We start from the raw sequence: 22240 nt of genomic DNA on the forward strand, positions 1-22240 counted from the left end.
ATTACTGCCACTCAGGAGAAATCTTGTTGCCTTTCTCTCAACATCAGTCACAAGTGACACATACCTAACTAGTTATAACAAAAAACCAAGGTATAGGAACATACTAATCTTTGAAAGTTCTACCTTCTTTCAACTTTGAAGACATTACTCCACATCTGCAGTGAGAAAACAGAAAGGGAAAGGAAGTCAGGGTAAGCTTTTTTGTTTGTTTTCTTTTACTATTTGTTTGTCTTCTTAAAGAAGAATAGGCTACAGTGCTAAAGATCAAGGCTGACCTTCCTGGATGTTTTTGATATTTCCCCTGAAAAAAGCACAGATCTGAATCACGGATACCCCAAATGTTACGTTCATCTGACAAGTCCAAGATCTGTGACAAAATAGTGCTGAAGCATGACAAAGATGAGACTCATTTTACAGTTTTTCCTTCAGATTAAGAAGGAAAAACTGTAAAATTGATGGAAAAAAAAATCCCACTGTTCTGCAGTATCAACAGGTCTCATCCACAGATAACTTAATAATTGATAGCTACTGTTATAACATGGTGACCCAAAACTGTAGTATTAAGAGGTCTTTACCACTTGAAATTTCATATCCATCCTTAGGAACACCCTGCCCTAAGAGGAGAAAAGATCTCTTTGATAAGGTGGCTCTGATGTTAGCTGAATACAAGTTGAAAAACAAGAAAAATGTTAAGCCTTTGAAATACACAGCCATTCACTGAACCAACCCAAGACACAGCATTCAACCTGGTAACAGCAGAGATGAACTATTACAGGCAGTTGCCACTACAGACAAATTGCACCCAAGTGAAACAAAGATTTCTAAAGGGTTCCACTGGTCCAAGAAACACCACCAAGACACCAGTACTGGGAACCAAGTTCCAGAAAACTAAACACCTGGGAAGTTTTAGCTGTTTCTTTACTCTTGCCATCTCTCAACAGAAATAGCAAGAAGAAATGACTAGGGAAAATGAAGGACAAAGTAGCAGAGGGACAGATGAACACCACACCTAAGCATAAAAAAAAAAAAACCACACAAAACCTAGCCATGATGAAATACAGTACTTAGATTAGATTTAGCTACAAGAGAAATCAAGGGTAATCTTAAATAGTAGAGGGGATCTAAATTCATTAGCAAGAATTTAAAAACACACTACAAGGACACAGTGTGTATCAGACAGTTCCATCAACCAATAGCTACTAGACATAACTGCTTACTAAATACTGTGTGTGTTATGTGCAGAAACTGCCTTTTTCTCAGACACTGTGCTTTTATACTAAGCTGAAAGAGGGGTCTACAGTATTTCAGCATTTCCACCTACTCCCAGCTTTTATGCATCAACACTGATTCTGTTGCTAGAAGTCATCTCTTGGGGTTAAATTTTAACAGACCATGTTATATTTGCATAAGTCTAGTTAATGAAGAAGTGACTGGCAGAGAGTATAATATCCTGACCTTCTGTCGTGAATTTTAATTGCCTGCAGATGGTTAAGTTTAGCCTTATCTTCCCACATGAACACATCCCCATGAACAATTTCCCCCTCACCTTATGTAGTGCACCGGCACCTCACAGAGCCCACTGCTGTGCCCATGAGTTACCTGCAACACATCCTGTGGTGGGTGGAGCAGTGGGTCAGGTGTGACCCCTGCATGGAGGAGCTGAGGTGAATGCTAAACTGAAATTACTCTGCCCAAACCCAGCTGAAGAATTCTCCCTGGTAATGCCACAGCTGCTATAAATAGAGCAATTTCTAAACCAGCCTGGTTATTCTGATGTTTAAGGTCTCCACCACTCTTCTAAATTTTATCAAATTCCTGCAAATTCCTCATCCCCCACACAGGGTCACCTTCCTTTCTCTTCAGGTTGCAACCAAAGAACAAGGCCATTTTAAAAGAAAAAACGGCTTGGAAAAATTGAGGAAAGGAAGCAAGCACTCTTCCATCTCTCCATGAAATTAAGAATTTCCCTTCAACTGAACAATGAGAACCTTTCCTTCTACAGCACATCAATGCTAATAACAATTGAGAATGACCAGCAGATTTATCAAACCCAAGGTCAACTTGCAATTTATGAAAAATCTTTAATAAGTTGTCCATAATTCAATTACACAACTTTCAGTAAAATTTAGACACTCATTAGAGGAGGAGGTACAAAACTTTTCCCCTGCATAAGCAATTTTTAAAATAAAGGTTCCATTGAATAAATGACAATCCAAAACAAGATGCCTTTCCAAAAATCACATATTGCCAGATACAACTCTTGGCACCCTTACTCAGCACATTTTAGAAGTGCCATTTGGGGTTTTTTCAATATGTGCTTTTGCAAAGAAACCACTAACTTTGCATGCAGCAACTTGCAAGATCCTCCAAGAATTTCTGCCAAACTTCTTCTACACTACAGTGTTAATTCACCATATAAATATTCAAAGATGTTCTTGAATACCTGCCAGAAGGGAACACACTCTTCTGTAGCTACACAGCCACTTCCATGCTTACTTAGGTCACTATAGTAATGCCCTGGGGTGGAAATGAGAGGCCAGGCAACAAAGTTCTACAAAGGTTAAAAAAAGTCCCAAGAAAAAAACAAGCCATCTTGGTCATTCCAGGACACTTTTATCCTTTGATATTTAGCTGCCTAGAGCAAAGCAGGAACCCCAAAAGTTTATTTGTACATAATGCATAATACAAAGTTTCCTTTGCCTACTGCTTCCACATTTTTCACCCCAACAGTCCACAACATGCCTGAAAAAATAATGGCAGGATGAGTTTCTATATCAATAGTTGCAAGGGGACAGAGAGAAAGCTGACCACGCTTTACTTCATGTATTCCTCAAATACTGGCAAAACCACTGAAAAAATTATCACAAGAGCTCACCATGCCACATCTCAGCTAAGAAGGGAAGCTAAACAAGCCTAAGGATATCCAACCCCGTCCTCCACAGCTGATGACCAAATGCAAAGGTAAAGTGAGTTTGGGAATGAACAGGCTTGTTTTACACTACATAGAAAGAGTCTGTGAGGCAGAAGTAGGCCTGAAGGGGAAAAAGCAAGGAAGATTAGATTCTGTTTTGGTCACATTTTCCATTTATTTCAAGAGGCTAGTTTTGGCATTTAAGAGATGCAAGAACTCAAGGTTGAGGTGACATTTTGGGCCCTTATTTAACCTAATTTTACATTAAATAAATATATTTTCCTTAAGGATGTAATTTTAAAAGTAGTCTCTTTTGCGCATATATTTTTACTTGAACAGGAATTTAAAGCAATCTTCAAAATTAAATATGGGGTCATTCATATTTAATTCAGTTGTTTATTCTACAAAAGGAAACTTGAAATAGAACTTTACAAATCATTTGGAGCTGAGAGAACATATTTAACTAGTTGTATTTATTATAAAAAGAAATTACGATTACTGAATCAGCTCTTGGTAGGGTTCTAGCAAAGAAATCCTCTCACTTTGTATTAATACACTGCCCTTCATTACTGAGATATAATTAGACCAGTTTGCAAAAAGTGCAGGGCACTATCTTTGCACTTGACTGTTAAAGCAACAGGTTACCTATTTACACTACAGATATTTAAATAAATAGCAGGTTATTATTTATAACAAGCTGGATGATTCTGGAAGACATGATCTAACTGACTCACCCACTCCTCAGCTGTACTCTCACCATTCCAAGCCCTGCAGGACTGGAGGAGGGTGGGGGAAATGTGTAAGGACTGTTAAGGAAGGAATTCTTTATGTAGTAAAACTTTTATGTGGTTCCCCTTGATTAAGATACTTCAAGGATGCCTTAGTTAAAAAAATAGTAATTTAACCAGAAATTGTCTTTTGTTCTTTTTTTTTTTTTTTTTTGCATTACTTCAATACTTAGGTCTAAAAGGAATTGTCTGCAAAATAGGATGTATAACCCTTTTAATTATACACACCATACACAGAAGGTGCAAGCTCTATATCACACACCAATTTTCACGGCAATTAGATTTTACAATTTGTCAGTCTTTCCAAAAAGGCTTTTGTGACACCTTGCAGATTCCAAACTACAGCTGAGTTCAATTTATTCATCCAAAAAGGAGAAGGATAAAAAGAAAAGGAAAAAACACAGCCTCTATTAAGTATAGCACAATACAGATACAAAGCAGTTTAAAATAATGTCTCACACAACTGACACACATTACTTTTCCCCTACTTACACCACACTGCATCCCAGACAACAGATCCAGATCAAAATCCAACTCACAGCCACAGATTCTCACCAAGATCAAACATAATTAATTTAACTGCTTTTTAAAGACTTCCAGTAACACCAGTTATCTTAATTACCATTCATCTACTCTGTCAGATGATAACCTTTTGGCTCTGCTAAATTTGGGAGTGCCAAGAACGTAGCATTTCCTTTTTTCCAGTGTATTGTAGATGAAAGTTGAGTCTCCAACTTTTACATTTTTACATTTTTTTTGGCAGCACAAGAGCTTTTTAATAGGATAGCAAGTTAAGGTCCTTTCTGAGTGCTGGAAGAATATGAAAGGAACCTTACTACCAATGAGAATACCAGGCACACATAATATCTTAGGAGGAACAAAACCCCTTTTTCTACTTTCTGCCCTCCATACTAGGATAAAAACAATTGAGTGTGTTTCAGTACGAAGGGAACAAAATTGTCAGATTAGAGAGCATAAGGACCCAAATGCATAAGAAAACAGTTTTCCAAGTGAGGAAAACAAGTTTAAATTCATTTCACAATTTCTCTTCTCCTTACCATACCCACACAAATTATGTAGAATACTTTCATAATCAGGTTGCACTTCTCTAGGCAACAAAATTTGGTTTCAGATGATCACTATAGTACATTACCATCTTTCATCATTGCAGTGTATCCCAGTTACTCATATTCTTTAACCCCTTCCTTCTTTCCCCAGGCAGCAAAATGGAGTTCAACTGAACATTACACTTTCAACAGTTCTTAGTATATGGGAACAAATTTAAGTTAAAGCCAGAAAATGCAGGGCCAGAATAAGAAGCTACAAAAAAAGGAGGTGAGAACTAACATGGAATATAAATAAATCAGCAAAACATTTATAAGCAGTCTTCATTTTTCTTAGCATTTTATTTGAACATTATACAGACACAGTCCATTTTTACCACCTGACTAGTGGTTTCTGCTCCATCCCAGCTTCCTCTGCCCAACAGCAGCATGGAAGCACTGTGAAAGAAAGGATACATCAGGACTTCCAGGGCAACAACCAGCAGCAAATTTAGAGATTTCATTTTCTTTCTGCCCAAATCACACTAGAACCAAATTCTTCACTGAATACATTACACAACATGAACTAATTTTTCCTAGCCAGCTTCAAAGATTTCCAGTGTATCCATTTCCTCTAAAGGCCATTCAACAGATCTGGGCAACTTCAGAGAGGACTCTACTGTTAATCACAGAATTAAACCTAAAACTAAACTGAATCAACTACACTAAGGACACTGAATCCTTTAAGGATGAAGACCAGCACAAGACCTTTTCAACACTGCATTGCAAAGAGACAGAGTAAAATCAAATTTGACATGCCTACAACAGGTTGGGGCTTTTAGGACCCCTCACTGCTTTCACACTAGTTTTTTCCATTCTAAAGGCACCTTTACCTTTTAGTAGGCAAAGAAACCTTTACATCACATGTGATATTTGCTGAAAACACAGAAAATAAATTACCATTTAATTGTGTTCTTATACATAAAACCACAAGCAATGGGACCCACCAGGTAGTATACAAAAATGTATCTGGCTCAGAAGGGGGCATTACATGCTAGAGTGATTCCTGACCTAACCCAGTAATCTCTATTTTAGGTGTAGCATCAAGTGAAGCAGTAAGAGCAACATTAAAGTACCTGTAAAATTCAAGAGCTCCTGCAATGTGAAAGTGCCCTGGAGCAGAAGTACTACACTCAAATTCCTCTTCAGGGCAGAGCTGCACTTACTGACACAATGCACATAGCATGAGATTCCTGTGGGAATTCAGGAACACCAAGGATAGCAACCTCACCCAGGAAGTAATCAGGACCCAGACCTCAAATCGTCCAACCACAGCATGCCACATTGTTCACTTCAGAATATGAATGAACACAACACAGAGATCATAAAGCCAGAAGCCATTTAACCAGGATAACCCTACATAATGCCCCTGGAAGCACACTTGTTACCTCAATGCCAGAGCACCACCATCCCTGAGCTAGCACACTCTGCACTGTGCATACCCAGCATCACAGCACAGCACCCACTCTTGCACCAGGCAAATCAAGGGAATAGCTCCCCAGACATATCCCCCACATTTCCTCCAGGCAAACATGGACTCTGTCTCTTGCCAAAGGGTCCATCAACATCTATGTGGTGACATATTTCCATTCTATATACAGCCCCAACCTATCCTCCTTTTTAAGCATCTCATCTATTTGGACTCTGACACAAATATAAGTACCATGATTATTATCTCATTTCAGGTAAACGACGACAGCAATGACATTGCTCTTTCTCCTGCAGTGGGTTTTTGTAAAAAGGAATGTATCAGAACTGTCGCTGTGTGCTGGCCAGCCCCCCCTGCAACCCAGTGGCTGTTTATCATGATAACACCACATCCTTGCAACCATCACCAGGGCTGGATGGTGGTCAGTACAGGCAATGGAGGTGTTTGTTGTGGCTGCCTTATTCTGGAGAAGAAAAAGGAGAGCAACTCTCCTTTTCTCCAGCACTCAATGTCCTTACAATGTCTTTCTCCTGGAAGAGGGGTGGGAATCAAGACTCTACTGCAAGCTTGCTCTTCCACTTAGACAAGCATCTTCTAGCAGCATATTTTCCAGAATTATCAGATCATTCATGTTGGAAGAGACCTCTAAGGTCATCCAACCATTAAACTAGCACTGCCAAGTTCACCACTAAATTCCTCTTTTTGGCCTACATCTTTGGACATGATCATTGAGCAGCACCTATCCAGGGCAGAAACACGTGCAAACACAAACACCCTGGCCGAGAAAGTTTTGGGACTTCCCTAATTTATTACAAAATGCCCTCAATGCTCCCTGGCCCCTCACTCACTTCCTGGTACATCTTCTCTCTGTGCAATACATCAGGAATGGGCCCCATCTCATCCTACACTGCAGTCAGGTGCTCAGTGGAAAGGTCAGTAGTTTGAACCCTTCGAAAATTTGAACAGTGACAGAAACTTGTCAACAGTGACAAGCTGGCACGAGGGCTCTAATTAAGAGGCAGTGGCAGGAAACACAGGTACAACTCCAAATATGCCCCCAGCCAGTTTTTGGAAAAGGTGACCCCTTTTGATGTGCATTTTTCACATGCCTCAGTGGCGAGGGACCAGGCCAGGAAGCAGGTGCTTGCACAGCAGGCAGATGCTGACAGCCATGCAGTCTGTCTGTGCCAGCACCCCAGCACACAGACCTCTGCAAACAATTCTGACTTCACTGGAATTATCTTCTGTGAAGACGATCTAAAACAGCAGCTAAATCCTTGAGGATTCCCTTTTTCCTGCAAATACCTGCCAAGACAGGAAGGTGAAGCCAAGGAGGCAACAGAGTCCAGCAACAAAAAAAAAAAAAAAAAGTATGACATTTTCCACCTGTTTCACTAGATTTTCAGACTGTCTCTAATTGCCTTCTGTTCACAGCACAGAGGAGATGCTGCCTGAAAAACAGAAGCACGGGGGGCCTCAGGTGTCAGCACACAGCCCCGCCACACATCAGGACATGTCCTAGGGCAGTGGGAACCAGCACTGCCACATTCATCCCTTCACCCTTCCCTCATACCAAGATGACAGCAAGGGGTGGAGGAGGTGTAAGGTATCTCCAGCTCTTTTGCTCTTTCCCCATACACTCTGCAACACATACAATCAATCACTGCAGTCTTCCTTCAACTGGGAGAAAAACCATGAAGCTGAACAAGGTAAAGGGAGTAACAAAACATGCACACAAAAAAAAGAAAAAAGAGCAACTTCTGGAAAGAACACAAATATGTTTTTCAGAAAGAAAGGCTTAGGGACTTTTAGTTCATTTTGGATAATTATTTTTAACTGCATAACATGTTCAAAAAGTATTAGCCTTATACTTGGAATTGAACAGGAGACATCTATTTTTAAATATTATTCATTCAGCCACAAATCATCCCCAGAGACAAGACAAATAATAATAAATCAATGTCTCCAGCAAGCACAGAGCCACCCTGGCAGTAAACCAGCCCAGCTGACCATTCTATGTTGCATTTTATGTGCATATTTTACATGCACCCCTGGACTGTATGTGCCACAAAACCCTTCTAATACAGGAATCTCTTCAGACTCAAGATCCCATATTTTAAATCCAGTTAAATGCTCCAAAGCATTTTCTTCCAACCCCAGATTCTGCCAGTCAAACCAGCTATATACATTGAGACAAGTTTATATGCTCAGACCGACAGCAGGCTAATATATTTTATCTTTATAAAACGAAGTCTCAGTTTGAGAAGTAAAATATCCCAGTCTCACAGGTGATAGCAGACCAGCACTAGGGCTAACAAGAGACAGATAAGCACAGAGTTTGCTTCAGTTCAGTACACACTTTTCCAGTTTGTTCCATCTATTTTCAGGACCATAATTTATACAGGGCGACACATGAAAAAGGCATGTCACCATCAAGACACTGTCCCATTTGATGCCTCAGACATGCATGACCATGGGATTCCACCTTTACCACTGCACTCCTAGCATTAATTTCAATGTTTCTCCAAGAGGGAGAAAAGCAAGGGTTAATCATCCTCCAAAACCAACCCATTTTGCAAGGCCAGGTATTGTTCTTTCATCCTATTGCACACACCCTTACCTAAGGGAAGGAAAAATGCTTGAGTGAACACACTTCCTTTTCTTTAGGTAAGGTACCCTACAACACACCAAGAGCTGTCATACCACAACCCTGTTGAGCACCTTGCTCAAAATTAACTGATCTCATAAACCAGAGAGTTTAGGAGTTTTTGATTAGACTTAGTCTGTTTGTTTTTCAAAGTCAGAAAAGGTACAGCCTGTTTTCTTCAAGGAGATGAACACACCCAATACTGTTCGTCACTATGTAAGCAAAGTAACTACTATCTTTTACCAATGATGAAATATTTAACACTGTCTGCTGAGAAGGGGAAGTTACTCACCATGTAGTGACAGAAAACCCACTCCAGCAGATTACAGGTAGAGAAGGTCTCAGTCAGGAAATTCTTAGCTTAAAGATTTGGAAGAGAACCTTAACATTCAAGTATAGAAATTATTTCTACTTGTAAAATAAATATGAACAACAAAATACAGCTTACATGGAATCCATCAACTTCAAGTCTCCCAAGTTTTAGCAACCACTTACTTCATTATAGCCTAAAGGAAAGCCTTCCAAAAGAGCTACTTTTGATTAAAAAAAAAAAATCTAAAATTTGGTTTCTCAGGTCCATGCCTCACTTCTCTCCAGAGAAGGATCTACATAAAGACCCCAAGAATTCAGTCCTGAGTCTTCATGCAGGTTCTCATGCTCCCTCCTGCTATGATGTGTAAGAAAGTTGAAGACAGTGTGTTAATGCTTCAGGCATAAAAGGGCCTTTGTCCATACTCTGCAGAGGTGTCATTCAAGGAGAGGCTCTCTCTGCAGGAGGACTGAAGTAACAGACACCACTGTGGCTGATGCAGCAGTCACTCTATCCCTGCATCTCAACAGCTCTCTAAGCCTTGACTGATCTAGGCGGGGCTGTTTTGGATAAGAAAGTACAAGAAAAGCATATACATGGAAACAAGTTTTCCAAGTAGTGGTATGAGTGGTATGATGCACCTGGGCACTGGAAGCCTCTTGCAAGCACTGGAGTATACTTGCAAAAACTTGACCTCCATGTTTCACATGTTGCTCTTCACTAGGGAGGGGAAAGAAGAGAGCAACAGGGATCTGGAGCAGCAGCAGTGAAGAACATCAGGTTAGGAGCCTGACATCTATGGACACTGAAAGAACTCTGCTATTCATAATTTTAGTGAAGTGTTTTAATCTCCTTTCTTTCAGTACTGATTCCCCTATAACCAAGGAACTTCCAGTTAACACTCAGAGGGCAAATAATGAACTTGAACTGGGTTTCAATAGCCTTGAAAATAAAAATAATTCCAACACAGAATAGTATGATTTCTGACAATGGACAAAACTCCATTTGAACTCTTCCCTTCCCGTTCTCCTTTTCCATTTTGAACATAGTGATTGTGCACTTAAGTATAAAACCACTTCCATATTAATACAATCATAAACATTTAACTTGCCCTGTCAAGATAACAATGTAATCTTCCAAAAGTATATAATAAATCTTCAAATGTCTGGTGAAACCAGAATAGTGGTTGGCAGGGGTGGGTGTTTCTTTAAAAAGAAACACCTTTTGTCCTGAATTAGCTCAATGCTCCCAATCTCAGTGTGCCAGTGAAACACAGCATCCTCATCAGCAAGTGCCTGGGCACTGTGCAAGTGACACTGTCCGAGCACTCCTCTGCACAGATTACAAAGTGTGTAAATGTAGTTTTTGAGTACAAAGACCAGAGTAAATACTTTATTAACTCTCTGATTAAACTTAATAATCTCTAGTCTAAATGAGAAGTGTGTTAACTAAGGTAAGAAAATTATTTTTCTTAAAGCTCAATAAATTAAACCAACAAGTTCTAAATTGGGCACAACAGTCAGGTCCAAGAGAAAAATTCCCAAGCATAGAGGAAAAGCACTCAGAGCAAAGCAATTACACATCACTGTTCCAGAGAGAACAAAACCATATTCAGAAGGACACCACCAGACCTTCTTGACAAAAGACTGTGGAAGCTGAAAGATACATGGTGTTAATACAATATGTTCCTGTGAATTTCCACAAGAAGTCTCATCCAAGAACAAGATGTTCATGTAGAAACTAGGAAAATAAGGGTGATGAACTCTCTCTGGAAACAATTTATGCTGACCATAGCTGTTGTTCATTATAAAGCTGCTACAGAAGTAAAAGCCTGGAAAGAAGCAATAGAAAGGCTTTGGTCTGCTGGCATTTAACTACTACTTTATTTATTCTCTTTGGTTAATACAATCATATTTTATAAAACAACTATTAAAACAACACAGAAACCAAAAGGCTTTGCTCTATTCCCAGTGTCCTCCCATAAAATGCTCAAATAAATTCCCATTGTTATTCATACACAGACTGCTGCTCTTTGCTCATCCAGGATAATGTGGTAAATTAAAAATAAAAATAGCTGGCAAAACATTTCAGAATTTACCCATCATACCACTTTTCTCTCATCAATAATTTGTAACATAACATTTTAGCAGCATATTTTATCTTTGGTCCTCTGCCATGATCTAAACTGGGGCGTTGTAGGGGGCAAAAAACCACATTTCAATGCTAGGAAATAAAAGCAGAGTACATGGGAACTAGCTGAAGTTATTTGTGGAATGAATTACATAGACCCATCAAAGCATGTTCTTTCATGGCTTAATTGCATGTTTCTCCACAGCTGAATGCATAAGCTGTTGACTGTCCTCATGTGTTTATCTAATTCCACTACAAAGTCTTGACGTTTTTGGACGCTAGGTCCTCTTCGTTTAAAACAAGGTGATGTTGAAGTCCAGAAAAGAACTTCATGATCAATTTATGGCTGAAAAGTATTGCTGTACATTACCTATACTGGTCATCAAAATAACGTTAGGAATACATATCTAATCTCTGTCACATAGCCAGATCCTGTCCTCCCACCATGCATCCTGTGCTTTTGAGACAGAAGTTGGTCTTGTACTGAAACACATAATCACCATATCGCACCAGACAGATTCAACAGCTCTTCACCACTTCTTCCATATCCAGCAGAAGATCCACGCACCTGAAAAGATGCTAGGCTGCTAGAGAATGCTTCCCCAGCACAGGAGGAACTACAATTAAGCTACTCTCAGTTAATAACTCTCAGTACTCTCAGTGTACTGTACTGAAGCAATTATTCCTCACTGGCATCTCGACATGGTTGATGGTGCATCTGTCCCGTGCACTCAACAGATGAATGAATACCTAAAAATGCATTTTATTAAAGAGTGAACATATTTCTGAAAGAAACCTTCACAAAGTCACTGCCACAGCTGTAGATGTACCCACTGATAAGCAGCCTCCTCTGCATGGCTGCAGCTCTCACCCAGAGCTGGTCATGCCGCCAGAGGGAAGATGCAGCCCAAACCACACCCAAACTCAACCCTGCCCTTGGCTGAAGGACCTGGAACTGCCCACACCCTCTGTTAGAGCTGAACCATCTTCCAGCAGCCTCCCCACTGACAACCAGCTCCCAGCCCTGGCCCAGCCTTGCAAGCACCAGTGTCAATGTCAGTGTCCCTCAGCTGTTAGGATATGCACCTGGAGTCAGGGGCACTGACCCTGTACCAGCCCCTACCTGCTGGTCCCATAGATCAGTGATGACAAAACATAGCTCTAAGTGCTTGAATTTCAGTGAATTTCTCTTTTTGGTTTCACTCAGGGCTCAGCCCAACTGAGGGCCAATAATCAAACCTCCTCCTTTTATTCTATCCAAGGCAGTATCAGGTGGATGTCTTTTCAAAGAAAAGGCTCAGAGACATCATATCCTAATAAATAAATAAATGGCAGTTTGAGTCCTCCTTCTCAATGACCCACATTTCACTGACTTTGCAGCTGGGTATATTTACAAATCAGTAGTTCCTTGCCTCATTCTCAAAACTAAAGCTTGCAACAGAGCCCTGCCATTGCTTCTGTCACACCCACAGGCTCCAATGGACTGTTCTATTTCCTTAGGCTGTCATTTCGGTTGCTACCTTTAAAACTCCCAGCTTTCTTCTGAGAATATACTGTCACTTTCTGAAATTACAACTCAGCTGCATCCCCAGAACACACTGGGGGAGGGGAGAAAGACATAAAACAGGGCACTATAACTTATTCTATCATCAACACAATAAGGAGTCAGACACTGAAACTCCTCCCTCCCACACCTCAATGTTTAAACCCTGTTATTCATTCTTCAGACTGTTAGTAAGGCATCCAAATAAATGCAGTTCTCTACAACTTCATGCTAGGAGTGCCTCAGTTTGCAAGATAAGTGGAATCAGCTGTGTTTTTCTAATTGTGCATTTTCCTTTGAAGGAGGGATACCGTGCAACACTTGAAAAGCAGACCATGCAGGCTCTGAGCACACCAATCCACACTGCTACCTGGCAGCAGAGCAGATACACTGTCCTAAAACAACATCAGTTCAGCTCAAGCCCACGTGCTCTTCCCCTTCCATGCCTACATTGATGTACCTATTTCCTATTTGTATTCAAAAGATTGTAATAACAACACTTCCCTACTCTAACCTGCTCACAGGAATCATCAACCCCAACACACACCATGGACAAGTGATTCTGCTAGGAGAAACAGTCCAGGGGAAAATCAAAATTAGGAGCAGTTATTCAGAGGTGTTAACATAGCCCAGCTAATTCTCTGCTAAGCTGCCCAATACTGTGAGCACACGATAAATATTTTCATGCTACTGTGTGAGAATCTTCCTTCTTTCCCCAGACCTGAGGGGAGAAGGGGGGAACCGTCCTCCAAAGGGTGCCGGGGAAGGTGTGGAAAGGAACCCCACATTGCCCCTAGTTTGCCTCTCACCTAGGCACCCCTCCTCCACAGGATCCTCATCAGTGAGGGGTTCCCACAGCAGCAGCCCCTCCCCACACCAGCTTTTAGACCTCTTTAGAAACACTTAACACACTACACACAGTGCCTCACACAGCAGCTCTTGCTCAGGGTTGTGTCCTCCTTTCCTGGCAGAGCACATGCAAATCAATGGGCTGCTTTTATGGTTTAGGTTTTGGGTTGGGTTTTTTCCCCTCCCTTAGGAGCCTCAATTTCTATTCCAAGGCAGAGTCGTGCTTCAAGCACACGGAGCAGCATATGTTATTTCTTCACCTACCAATCAAGATGCTAGAAGAAACCAGCCTGGTACTTCTATATCTGTCATTTCATAAATGCTAGGCAATACCCCAGAACTGTCTTCATTGCAGCATCCGATCTGTCCCCACCAGACAGCCCAAGAAAATGAAGCTACCCAGTTGACAGAAAGAAGCCAGGCCACAGCAACCCAAAGGCTTAAGTCATTTCAGTGGCTAGAAACAAGGAGAGCAAGTTTGTCACTCATCTTTAACACCCTATCTGCACAAATGTCCCTGAAGAGTTCACACAGTGCAAATCTGGCTACACCAACTCTGCATCCACTTGACAGAATCCTAAGGGTCCACATGCAACTAAGACAACTCCTGACAGTTTCACACCAATAGAGCCAAAACGGAAAAGGAGAAGCAGCACATTTGGCCCGTGGTTATCTGGCAGTGAGAGACAACTAAAGGAACTGGTTCCAAGAGCAGCCTGTGGCATCATGGGGCAGCGAGACCCCAGGAGCTCCCCAGGAGCAAGGGGTCTGCCAGCCAAGTAAGCATTGCTTCAGAGGGCAAGAGGACAGACAGACAACTGCAGCAGTTCTCAGAATAAGCCTTGCCCCAAAAGTCCAAAACTAAGTTACAATTTCTCAAAGCAGTCTTTCAGTCAAATATATTTGAGGAGAATTAAGTTCCCTTCAATTTAGAGAGAGCTCATATCTTAAAATGCACCAGAGGCACAATCTTCTAAAAATGTTTTTCCTGCTATGTCTTACTGTTTAATTATATATTACCATTCCAAGCTCCCATGACAGATTTTAAGTGAGTTTGTCTTTTTTCCATAATTAATCATAGCAAAGACTCATCTGTTTTTCAAGCCTGTGATGACAGCACTGTTTTCACCACTGTAAGGCAATCCCACAGCATTCCTTCCCGAAAGCAATGAGGAAAGCTCACCTATCTGCACAAGAGGCCTTTCAAAGATATAAATCAGCTCCACATACATTACTGCATACTACAGGTAAGTTAATACAAAGGAAAACTGTTTTTCCATAGCAAGCCATTATACAGACACACAGGCATAGTACAGGGTAATAATGCTAAATAATACAAATTATATAAACCTAGCATAACCATCCAGGAACAAGTATCCTACCCACTGAACACCACTCAGCCATCAGCATCCACCACTGGTACAGAAAGAAGGGAGGCAAACAGATCACTGATCTTTCTGAGAAAAAAAAAAGCAGCTTCCTTTATAAACTCAATAACCAAAAGTTATTTTTTAGGCAGCTTTGGTCACCATCAAATACTATTCTAAGTGCAGAAGAGGTCTCTTCAAAGATAACCTGTAGTTACATGTAGATCAGTACTAACAGACTACTTAAAGAACAGCCATATCCCAAGCAGAAAACAATAAACACTAATTGGACAACAGGGAAAAGTCTCTTTTCTTTCATCCCAAGTCACAGAAGTGACATTAAGGGCATAGAAAATCTCTGCTCTGGAAAAAAATCGGCACTTATCACTTGTAACAGATTATAGCACATTCATATAAAGTTTCTTTGCTGACCACTGAAGGAAAAAGTGTTTCCAATATGATCAATAACATACAGAGATGCCCATTTAAAGTGTTTTATCCTTTATCCTCTTAGTTTGAGGACAAAGAACAAATGAGATACTTGCAAAATTACTTCTTCCCATCTCTAAAATCCTATGGCAACCTCCCCCTTTTTTTTCTTTTTTTTGTAGAAGTGGCAAATGGAAATCCTGTTAATTTATTTTGACTGGTCTAGAGAGAAATCATTATTTTCTGCAGTTCTCCTAAATCCTTCATGTGGCACACTGGCAGCTTCCCAATTACAAGTCTAAGAAAAAATTACATAGCTTGTTCTAATAAAAACAAGCATAGATGGGCCCCACACAGCCCTGAGCAGGTGTAAAACTTATGTCTTAATACAGTCTCATAAGAGTGATTTTAGATCAAAGCTCAATAACCAACACACTGCCAGCACTGACAGTGCCACCTTTATGGCTTTCTAGCTGCTTCACAGGTTTAGAAAACAAGATAACTAAAGGAGCAATGACTACAAAAAAAGACAATACATTCAGTTGACAGGCTGCTAAAGACTAAAGTTTACATTTGTATCAAAATATTTAGAAACATTTTTACTAGTACCACTCTTTGTTAAGGTCTGACCCAGAAAGATACTGGCATTTCAAATTATAATTTCCTTCCAAGTTGTTACAAGAAAAACAACAAAAAAGACTAAACCATAGTTCTTAAACATCATTTCTAGAACGTGAATGGTTTTAAATAATCACAATATCCTGACAGCTTGGTGATCTGTTCAGAAGAGATGAAGACAAACATTGAAATAGACAAAGAAAATTGCCCAGGAGAACACAGAGAAAGTGATCTTTACACAGGACATTATGCATCTATCTTCTTTTATTTACAAGAATAGAGTAAACTGTTTTCAGTGTGCTTATTTAAAAATGCATAGGAAGAATACACACTCAAAAATATTATGACATATCTAATAACTTGATCACATATTAAATCATGTAGAGAGTTTTTCACCCACTGTGGTTTTTGTATTTTATTTATTCAGTGAAAATATTCAGTGCACATTTGCATGTGCTCCCTAACCAACGTGTTAGGAGACTTCCCACATCACTGGTGCTAAGAACTTACAGAGCAACAAGAAACAGAGCAGCCTATTTTCTGTGACAGCAAATGATTGTCTTTTTCTGATCTCTTGAGTCTCAAAAGCCTTGCAGAGGCCTTAGCTTCTCCAAATATTAGTAAGTTATAACACTTCCACTGTATTTCAAGTCATTTAGACTGAAGAGCATTTCATGCTGGAGAAATCTTCCCAGAAAAAAAACCCTCAGTTTTCCTTTCTAAGCATCAAAATTAGCATTCTCTTTCCATAATATCTAGGAAAATTCTTCTCCTCAGTCCTGACAATTTGCTGTCACCTGGGCTTCAGGAAACTTCAGACCTTTCATTAGGAAAACCCTCATGCAGATTTACTTGTAGTCAATGGTTCAGATCTGAACTACAGTAGTACAGTAATTTATTTGAAGAAATCACACATCCAGATCCTAACCAGCATAGTAATTAGAAAATAGTTATTTAAGATCAGCCATCACTCACTATTTTTAAATTAATGCACAAGTCTGTTAGCCCTGTATTCAAATTTACAGCACTTTCTCATTCCACAGAAGAAATTCAACATGGTTGTAACAGGAAATTTACAATCAGCTGCCCCAACCAAAACAACAGAACTTACTGTACAATTTGTTCATTCATGAAAAACCTCCAATACATCCATGTTTCCTCACACACCTTATAAAACTGTAGTACTTACATACATGCAGTCTGCAAGCTATCCCCACACTCAAAGCCCATAAAGATACTGACTATATGCTTACAATCAAATGAAGTTATGTCCAGAGTAACAGCAGAAAACAAAAAACACTACAGAATTCAAAACTAAAAACCCACAAGCATCTGCTTCATAAACTGCTCTTCCAGAAGAGGAAGACTCAGAAAGCAAAGGTCTAAGAAACAAACAATTCAAACACCAACGGGATCCAGATCAAACCCACATCCTATGTAATCTGACATGTCAAATCACAACCAACCGAAGACGTAAAGTTTTTAACACGTGGAAAACTTTAAAAAAAAATGAAACCACTGCTAGGTTTGCTAGATATCACAGGAAAATCTTTGATAACAGGAGCATTTTACATGTAAGAAATGCACAGCCTCAGACTGTGAGGCTAAGGAGTCCAGCATCCAGTCTCTGAATGGAGCACAAATTTCTACCAAGGTTTAAGCAACTCTCAGCTGTCCCTCCAACACGTCTGTTCTCCCCCTACTAAAGTGACAGTACTTCACTGCTCATCCCAACATCCATCAGAGCCTCAGGAGACCCCAACACACTACAACCAAACAAAATCCGCGTTTTCCTAATAACTTTCAGATCTGTTACACGAATGTTTTGCTGGAGGAAATGCCTGAGTGAGTAGCCTTAGACAACTGTTTTACATTAAGGAGGAAGCGCATTAATTTACTGCATGAGTACTACCGCGATGCACTTCCAGGAGGTACAATGTTGCAGCCACAGTTGCCATTTTCAGTGCCTGAGAATAAACACGAAAGCCACCAACACTAGGTTGCATAAGAGCACTTTAAGCACATGGCTATTTACAAAAGTAGAGGTAATTATGATGCCAGAGGTGTATCCCAAACAGACTTGACTAATACTGACAGAAAAACCCAAAACAAAACAAACCCTGAGTTCTACAATTACTATTACTCAGAAACAGAAGGTGAGCTGCATGAACACCTTCAGTCACTAGCTGTACGACCAACAACATGTGCCCCAAAAAAACCGCTGGACAAAGGTGCTGTTTTAAAATGTCAGCTTATATCAGAAGCTATGGGTAGAGGAGAAAAGAGGAAAACACCATTCCCCTCGACAGTATACCTGATCTGGACTTGATGATGTCGCTGAACTCGCTGTGTCCCCCGCCAGGTCCTTCCTCCTGCTCGGAGACACGGGCCATGCTCGTGGGCTGCGGTGTGCCACGGGCGGCGCCTAAATCCCCTGGGAAAAGGCTCCCATGGAGGGCCACGGCTCAGCACCTACAGCACAGGAGCAGAAAGACAAGATGACTCCAGGGGCTATGCCAGGTGTGACTCCCGTGCTATGGGAGGGATCGAGGCTTGCTGGCCATGCCCACGCGAGTTGCGGGGCAGCGACCTGCCCCTCGCTGTGCCCCTGCAGCGGGACACCTTTCGGTGGCATTTAGAAAGTGGGATGGCCCTGAAGGTGCAGCAGCACAGCTGAATCCCCAGCCGCGAAAGCCAGGCTTCACTCACCCTTGGGCTACAGGGCGCCCCGTCCCCAGAGGGGCAGGACACGGCCCTCGCCGCCACACCACCACGGGTCACCCGGCTGGCACGCAGGGGACAGCCCCGCTCCAGGGGTGGCACAGAGAGGGAGCTCCGCTCCCGAGTGCCAGCGGCACAGGAGTGCGGGCAGGCGCGCTGCCCCGGCCGGCCCAGGGCGCGACAGCCACGTGTGGGAGAAGCCCAGCAGCCCCTCTCCCGGGCGAGGGAAGCGGAGCTCCGCGGGGCAGGCCCCGGGCACGGCCGCCCCCGCCCGGCCGCCCCGGCAGAGCGGCCGCCACCCCCGTTCCCCCGGCGGGGATTTTGACCCGGCAGCCGGCCGGGCGTGCCGGCACCTCCTCCCCGCGGGATGCGCGGCCGCAGCAGCGGCGCCGCCGCCCTCGGGCACCCCTACGGAGGCGCCGCTCCTCGCCCCGGCTCCCCGCGGCCGCTCCGTCCCGCCCGCAGGTGCGCCCGCCGCGGGCGCTGCCCCCCGCCCCGCGGCGCTACCGGAGCTGGGGAAGAAACTTTCCCCGCCGAGCCCCTCCCGGTGCCGCCGCCTGCCCGCAGAGCTGCCCCGCTCTGAGAGCTGCCGGGGCAGCCGCCGACAGCAACTCTCCTGGGCCGCCACTCACCCTCGGGCGCGGCGGCGGGAGGGGCCGCGCTGCCCCGCGGCGCAGCCCGGCTCCTCCTCGCACCCCGTCCCCCGGCAGCGACTCCCACGGCGCTGCGCTGGCGGACCCACAACTTTCTGTGCGAGGAGCCGCCGCCGCCGTCCGCCCTTCCCCTTCTCCTCCCCCTTGTTCCCCGCCCCTCGCGGCCCGGCCCTGCGGCGGCCCCTCCCTCGGCCCCGGCGCCCCCTTTGTTGGCCGGGCCAGCGCCGCGGGTGCGAGAGGGCCGCCCCGGCCGCGGCCCCTTCGCTGAGCGAGGGGCGGGGAGGGGCCGGGCCGGCGCCGAGGGGAGGGGAGGAGAAGGGTAGAGAGGGGCGGAGCGGGTCCCGGCTGCGCCCCCGCTCCTCCCAGGACCCCGCCCGAGGTGGCGGTGAATAGTTGTCCCGCTCCCCTCCTCCCCTGGGGCCTTGCGTCCGCACCTGTGCGCGCCCGCCGCTCCTCCTGCTCCTTGCCGTGCCCAGATAAGCGCAGTCGCGCAGCACTTGCGAGGTGAAGCGCCCCGCGGCGTCCCATGAACACCGAAGTCAGGAAGTGTGACAAAATTTGAGAAGCACTGAGGAAATGTACAAACAGCCGGAAACAACTAGCCCGCGATCCGCCAGCTTTGGCCAGGTGTCTGTGCCTCATCTCTCGGGGTCACTTGGCTGTTGTCACTTGGCAGTAACAACTCCCGGGTGGTTTTCGGCTGGGCAAGAAAGGAACAGTTATGGATCAATAAAAATGTGCTGATGCTGGGTGTCTGCAATCATTTTTGATGTATGAACAGACATAAATGCTAGTAAAATATTTAGCTGACACTAATTAATTTATTGCCACATTTGCAATGTGGGAATGAACTTACTCCTGTTTGCACAGGCAAGTAATCCGTGCTCACCTGTACTGTGAGGCTGTAGAACACGTGGCTGTATTTATCTCGATGAGCACTAGTCTGAAGTTTCAGCAGTATCAGAGAGAAACTGTAGCTGAGTAATTCCTCGGTGTTACCTACTGACCTCAGGCCATGCAGCCCAAAATGTTTTCAAGGTTAGATGCATTCCCAACACCAAGTACTTCACCACCTAAATAAAAAAGGCCAGCCATCTGCAGGAAAGGAGGTGCAGAATTTATGAGCCAGCAGAAAGGAGGAAGCACAGACTTGGCAACATACTTATTCTGTATCTCCAGGTGAACAGAAATTGGTAGCAATGTGAAACAAGGAAGATTTGTCTTCACAAGTCTTTCTTCTTACCAGTACACAGCTCATGGGTTTACTAGGCACTACAGATAACAAGAGTAAACAATGACTACGTGCATGTTAGCCTAACCTAACTTTGATATTTACCCTTACTTTACTCGTTTTCCCCCAAGGAAAAAAGAGATACCTCAAAGAAACAAAACCTGGTACCTGTAAATTATTATTGTTATCATAATTCTAACTGCATGTAACATTTTTTTTCCTCAGCCTGTGATTGGTGCAGTACATGTGGAACAAGGACTGAGTCTTCTTTTCTGTATTGCAGGATGGAAGGCCTTGCAGATAGTGTGCTATATTTTTGCATTTCAAAGAAGCCTAAAGACAAAGATGCCTGGTTTGGATCATTCCCTTGCTTCCCTTGGTGATTCAGTGCAAATTAGTTAATTTATCCTTGATCTGCTTAATCCAAACCACTGCATGAAATCATTAATGGTTCTTACTTATAAAAGGATAATAATAATATGTCAAAAAAATTGGATAACTGGAATTGTGAATCTATTGAGGATTGCAGCTCGTGGATGACAAACACTGTAAAAACTTGAACATCAATACCTATCAGTGTCTAACTGTAAGGCAGTACTGAGCAGTATGCTGGATTTGTTGGAAAGGTATGGTTTGTGTTTATGCCTATTTATTTACATTACACTGAAAAAACAGTACTGCGAACATAATGTTTGTGGTTAGAGGAGCATCACTTGTTCCCTGCTGCTCTTGACTGCCTTCTCTGCCCCATCCCATGCATTCCCTCTGCCTGCTGGATTTTCAATGCCCGGTAACAAAAAAACACCCAAACACTGGAAACCCCCAATCCAGACCCAGCTGCTTTTCAAACAGTTCAAGAGACATAAAACCCCGTGTAACCGAGTGCCCACTCAAGAGTCAGCACAGATGGAGATTGTCAATTCCCACTGCTGGGAATCTAGCAGCAGTGCATGGATAGGGATCCCAAAGCACTGCACTGCCTTGCCTAATGCAGGGAAATGCTAAGAGAAAAAAAACCCTTTCTTTTGTGGGATGCACTGAGGGCATTACTCCTTTCACAGAGGCTACCCAAGACCGCTATCAGGTGGCAGTAACTTTGATTGCTAAAAGTTGCAGTCAAACTGATAAGCAGGAGGGCAGAGCTGGTATATCTCATTTCAAATCTCTGTGTCTAAGTCCAAGGTCCCAATTTTTACAATCTTGCTCTGAAAGCACCTACAAATTACTTCTCAAAAAGAGACACATTTCAGTTTAACCAGAAGTATCATCATTATGTTCATTTCAACTGCAAAGTGCGAACAGAAGGGTAATGGGAAAATGGGACTGCACACTACCTCAATGAATCAGGTTAATTTCTTCCTGGTGTGTTTCAAACATGCCTCTCTCCAGAGCCATCCTCAACCTACTGTTGATCAAAGCCTGGGTTTTCTGAGCTAGTGGTTCAGACTAAAGGCTTCTCATGGAAAGGCTATAATTTATATATATACAATTATTTATACATAATATATAAT

The 22240-nt window shown here is 42.8% G+C and overlaps 1 protein-coding gene across 2 annotated transcripts in view; it reads right to left on the bottom strand.

Moving 5' to 3' along the window:
* UTRN (utrophin) overlaps window positions 1-19947 on the bottom strand; it is a 347871-nt gene extending 327924 nt beyond the window's left edge. Inside the window, exons 1-2 of one of the 2 annotated variants that reach the window (XM_074537592.1) lie at window positions 19933-19947; window positions 18439-18596 (exon numbers count right to left, since the gene is read on the bottom strand). In XM_074537592.1, the coding sequence (XP_074393693.1) occupies window positions 18439-18517 (79 nt within the window). In that variant the 5' untranslated portion in view covers window positions 18518-18596; window positions 19933-19947. Of the gene's footprint in view, window positions 1-18438; window positions 18597-19477; window positions 19768-19932 lie in introns of those variants that run through there. The other variant, XM_074537591.1, reaches the window with a different exon arrangement.
* Window positions 19948-22240: the final 2293 nt, after the last annotated feature.

Source organism: Zonotrichia albicollis, chromosome 3 (assembly GCF_047830755.1).
Source record: "Zonotrichia albicollis isolate bZonAlb1 chromosome 3, bZonAlb1.hap1, whole genome shotgun sequence".
In the NCBI taxonomy this organism is placed as follows: Eukaryota; Metazoa; Chordata; class Aves; order Passeriformes; family Passerellidae; genus Zonotrichia; species Zonotrichia albicollis.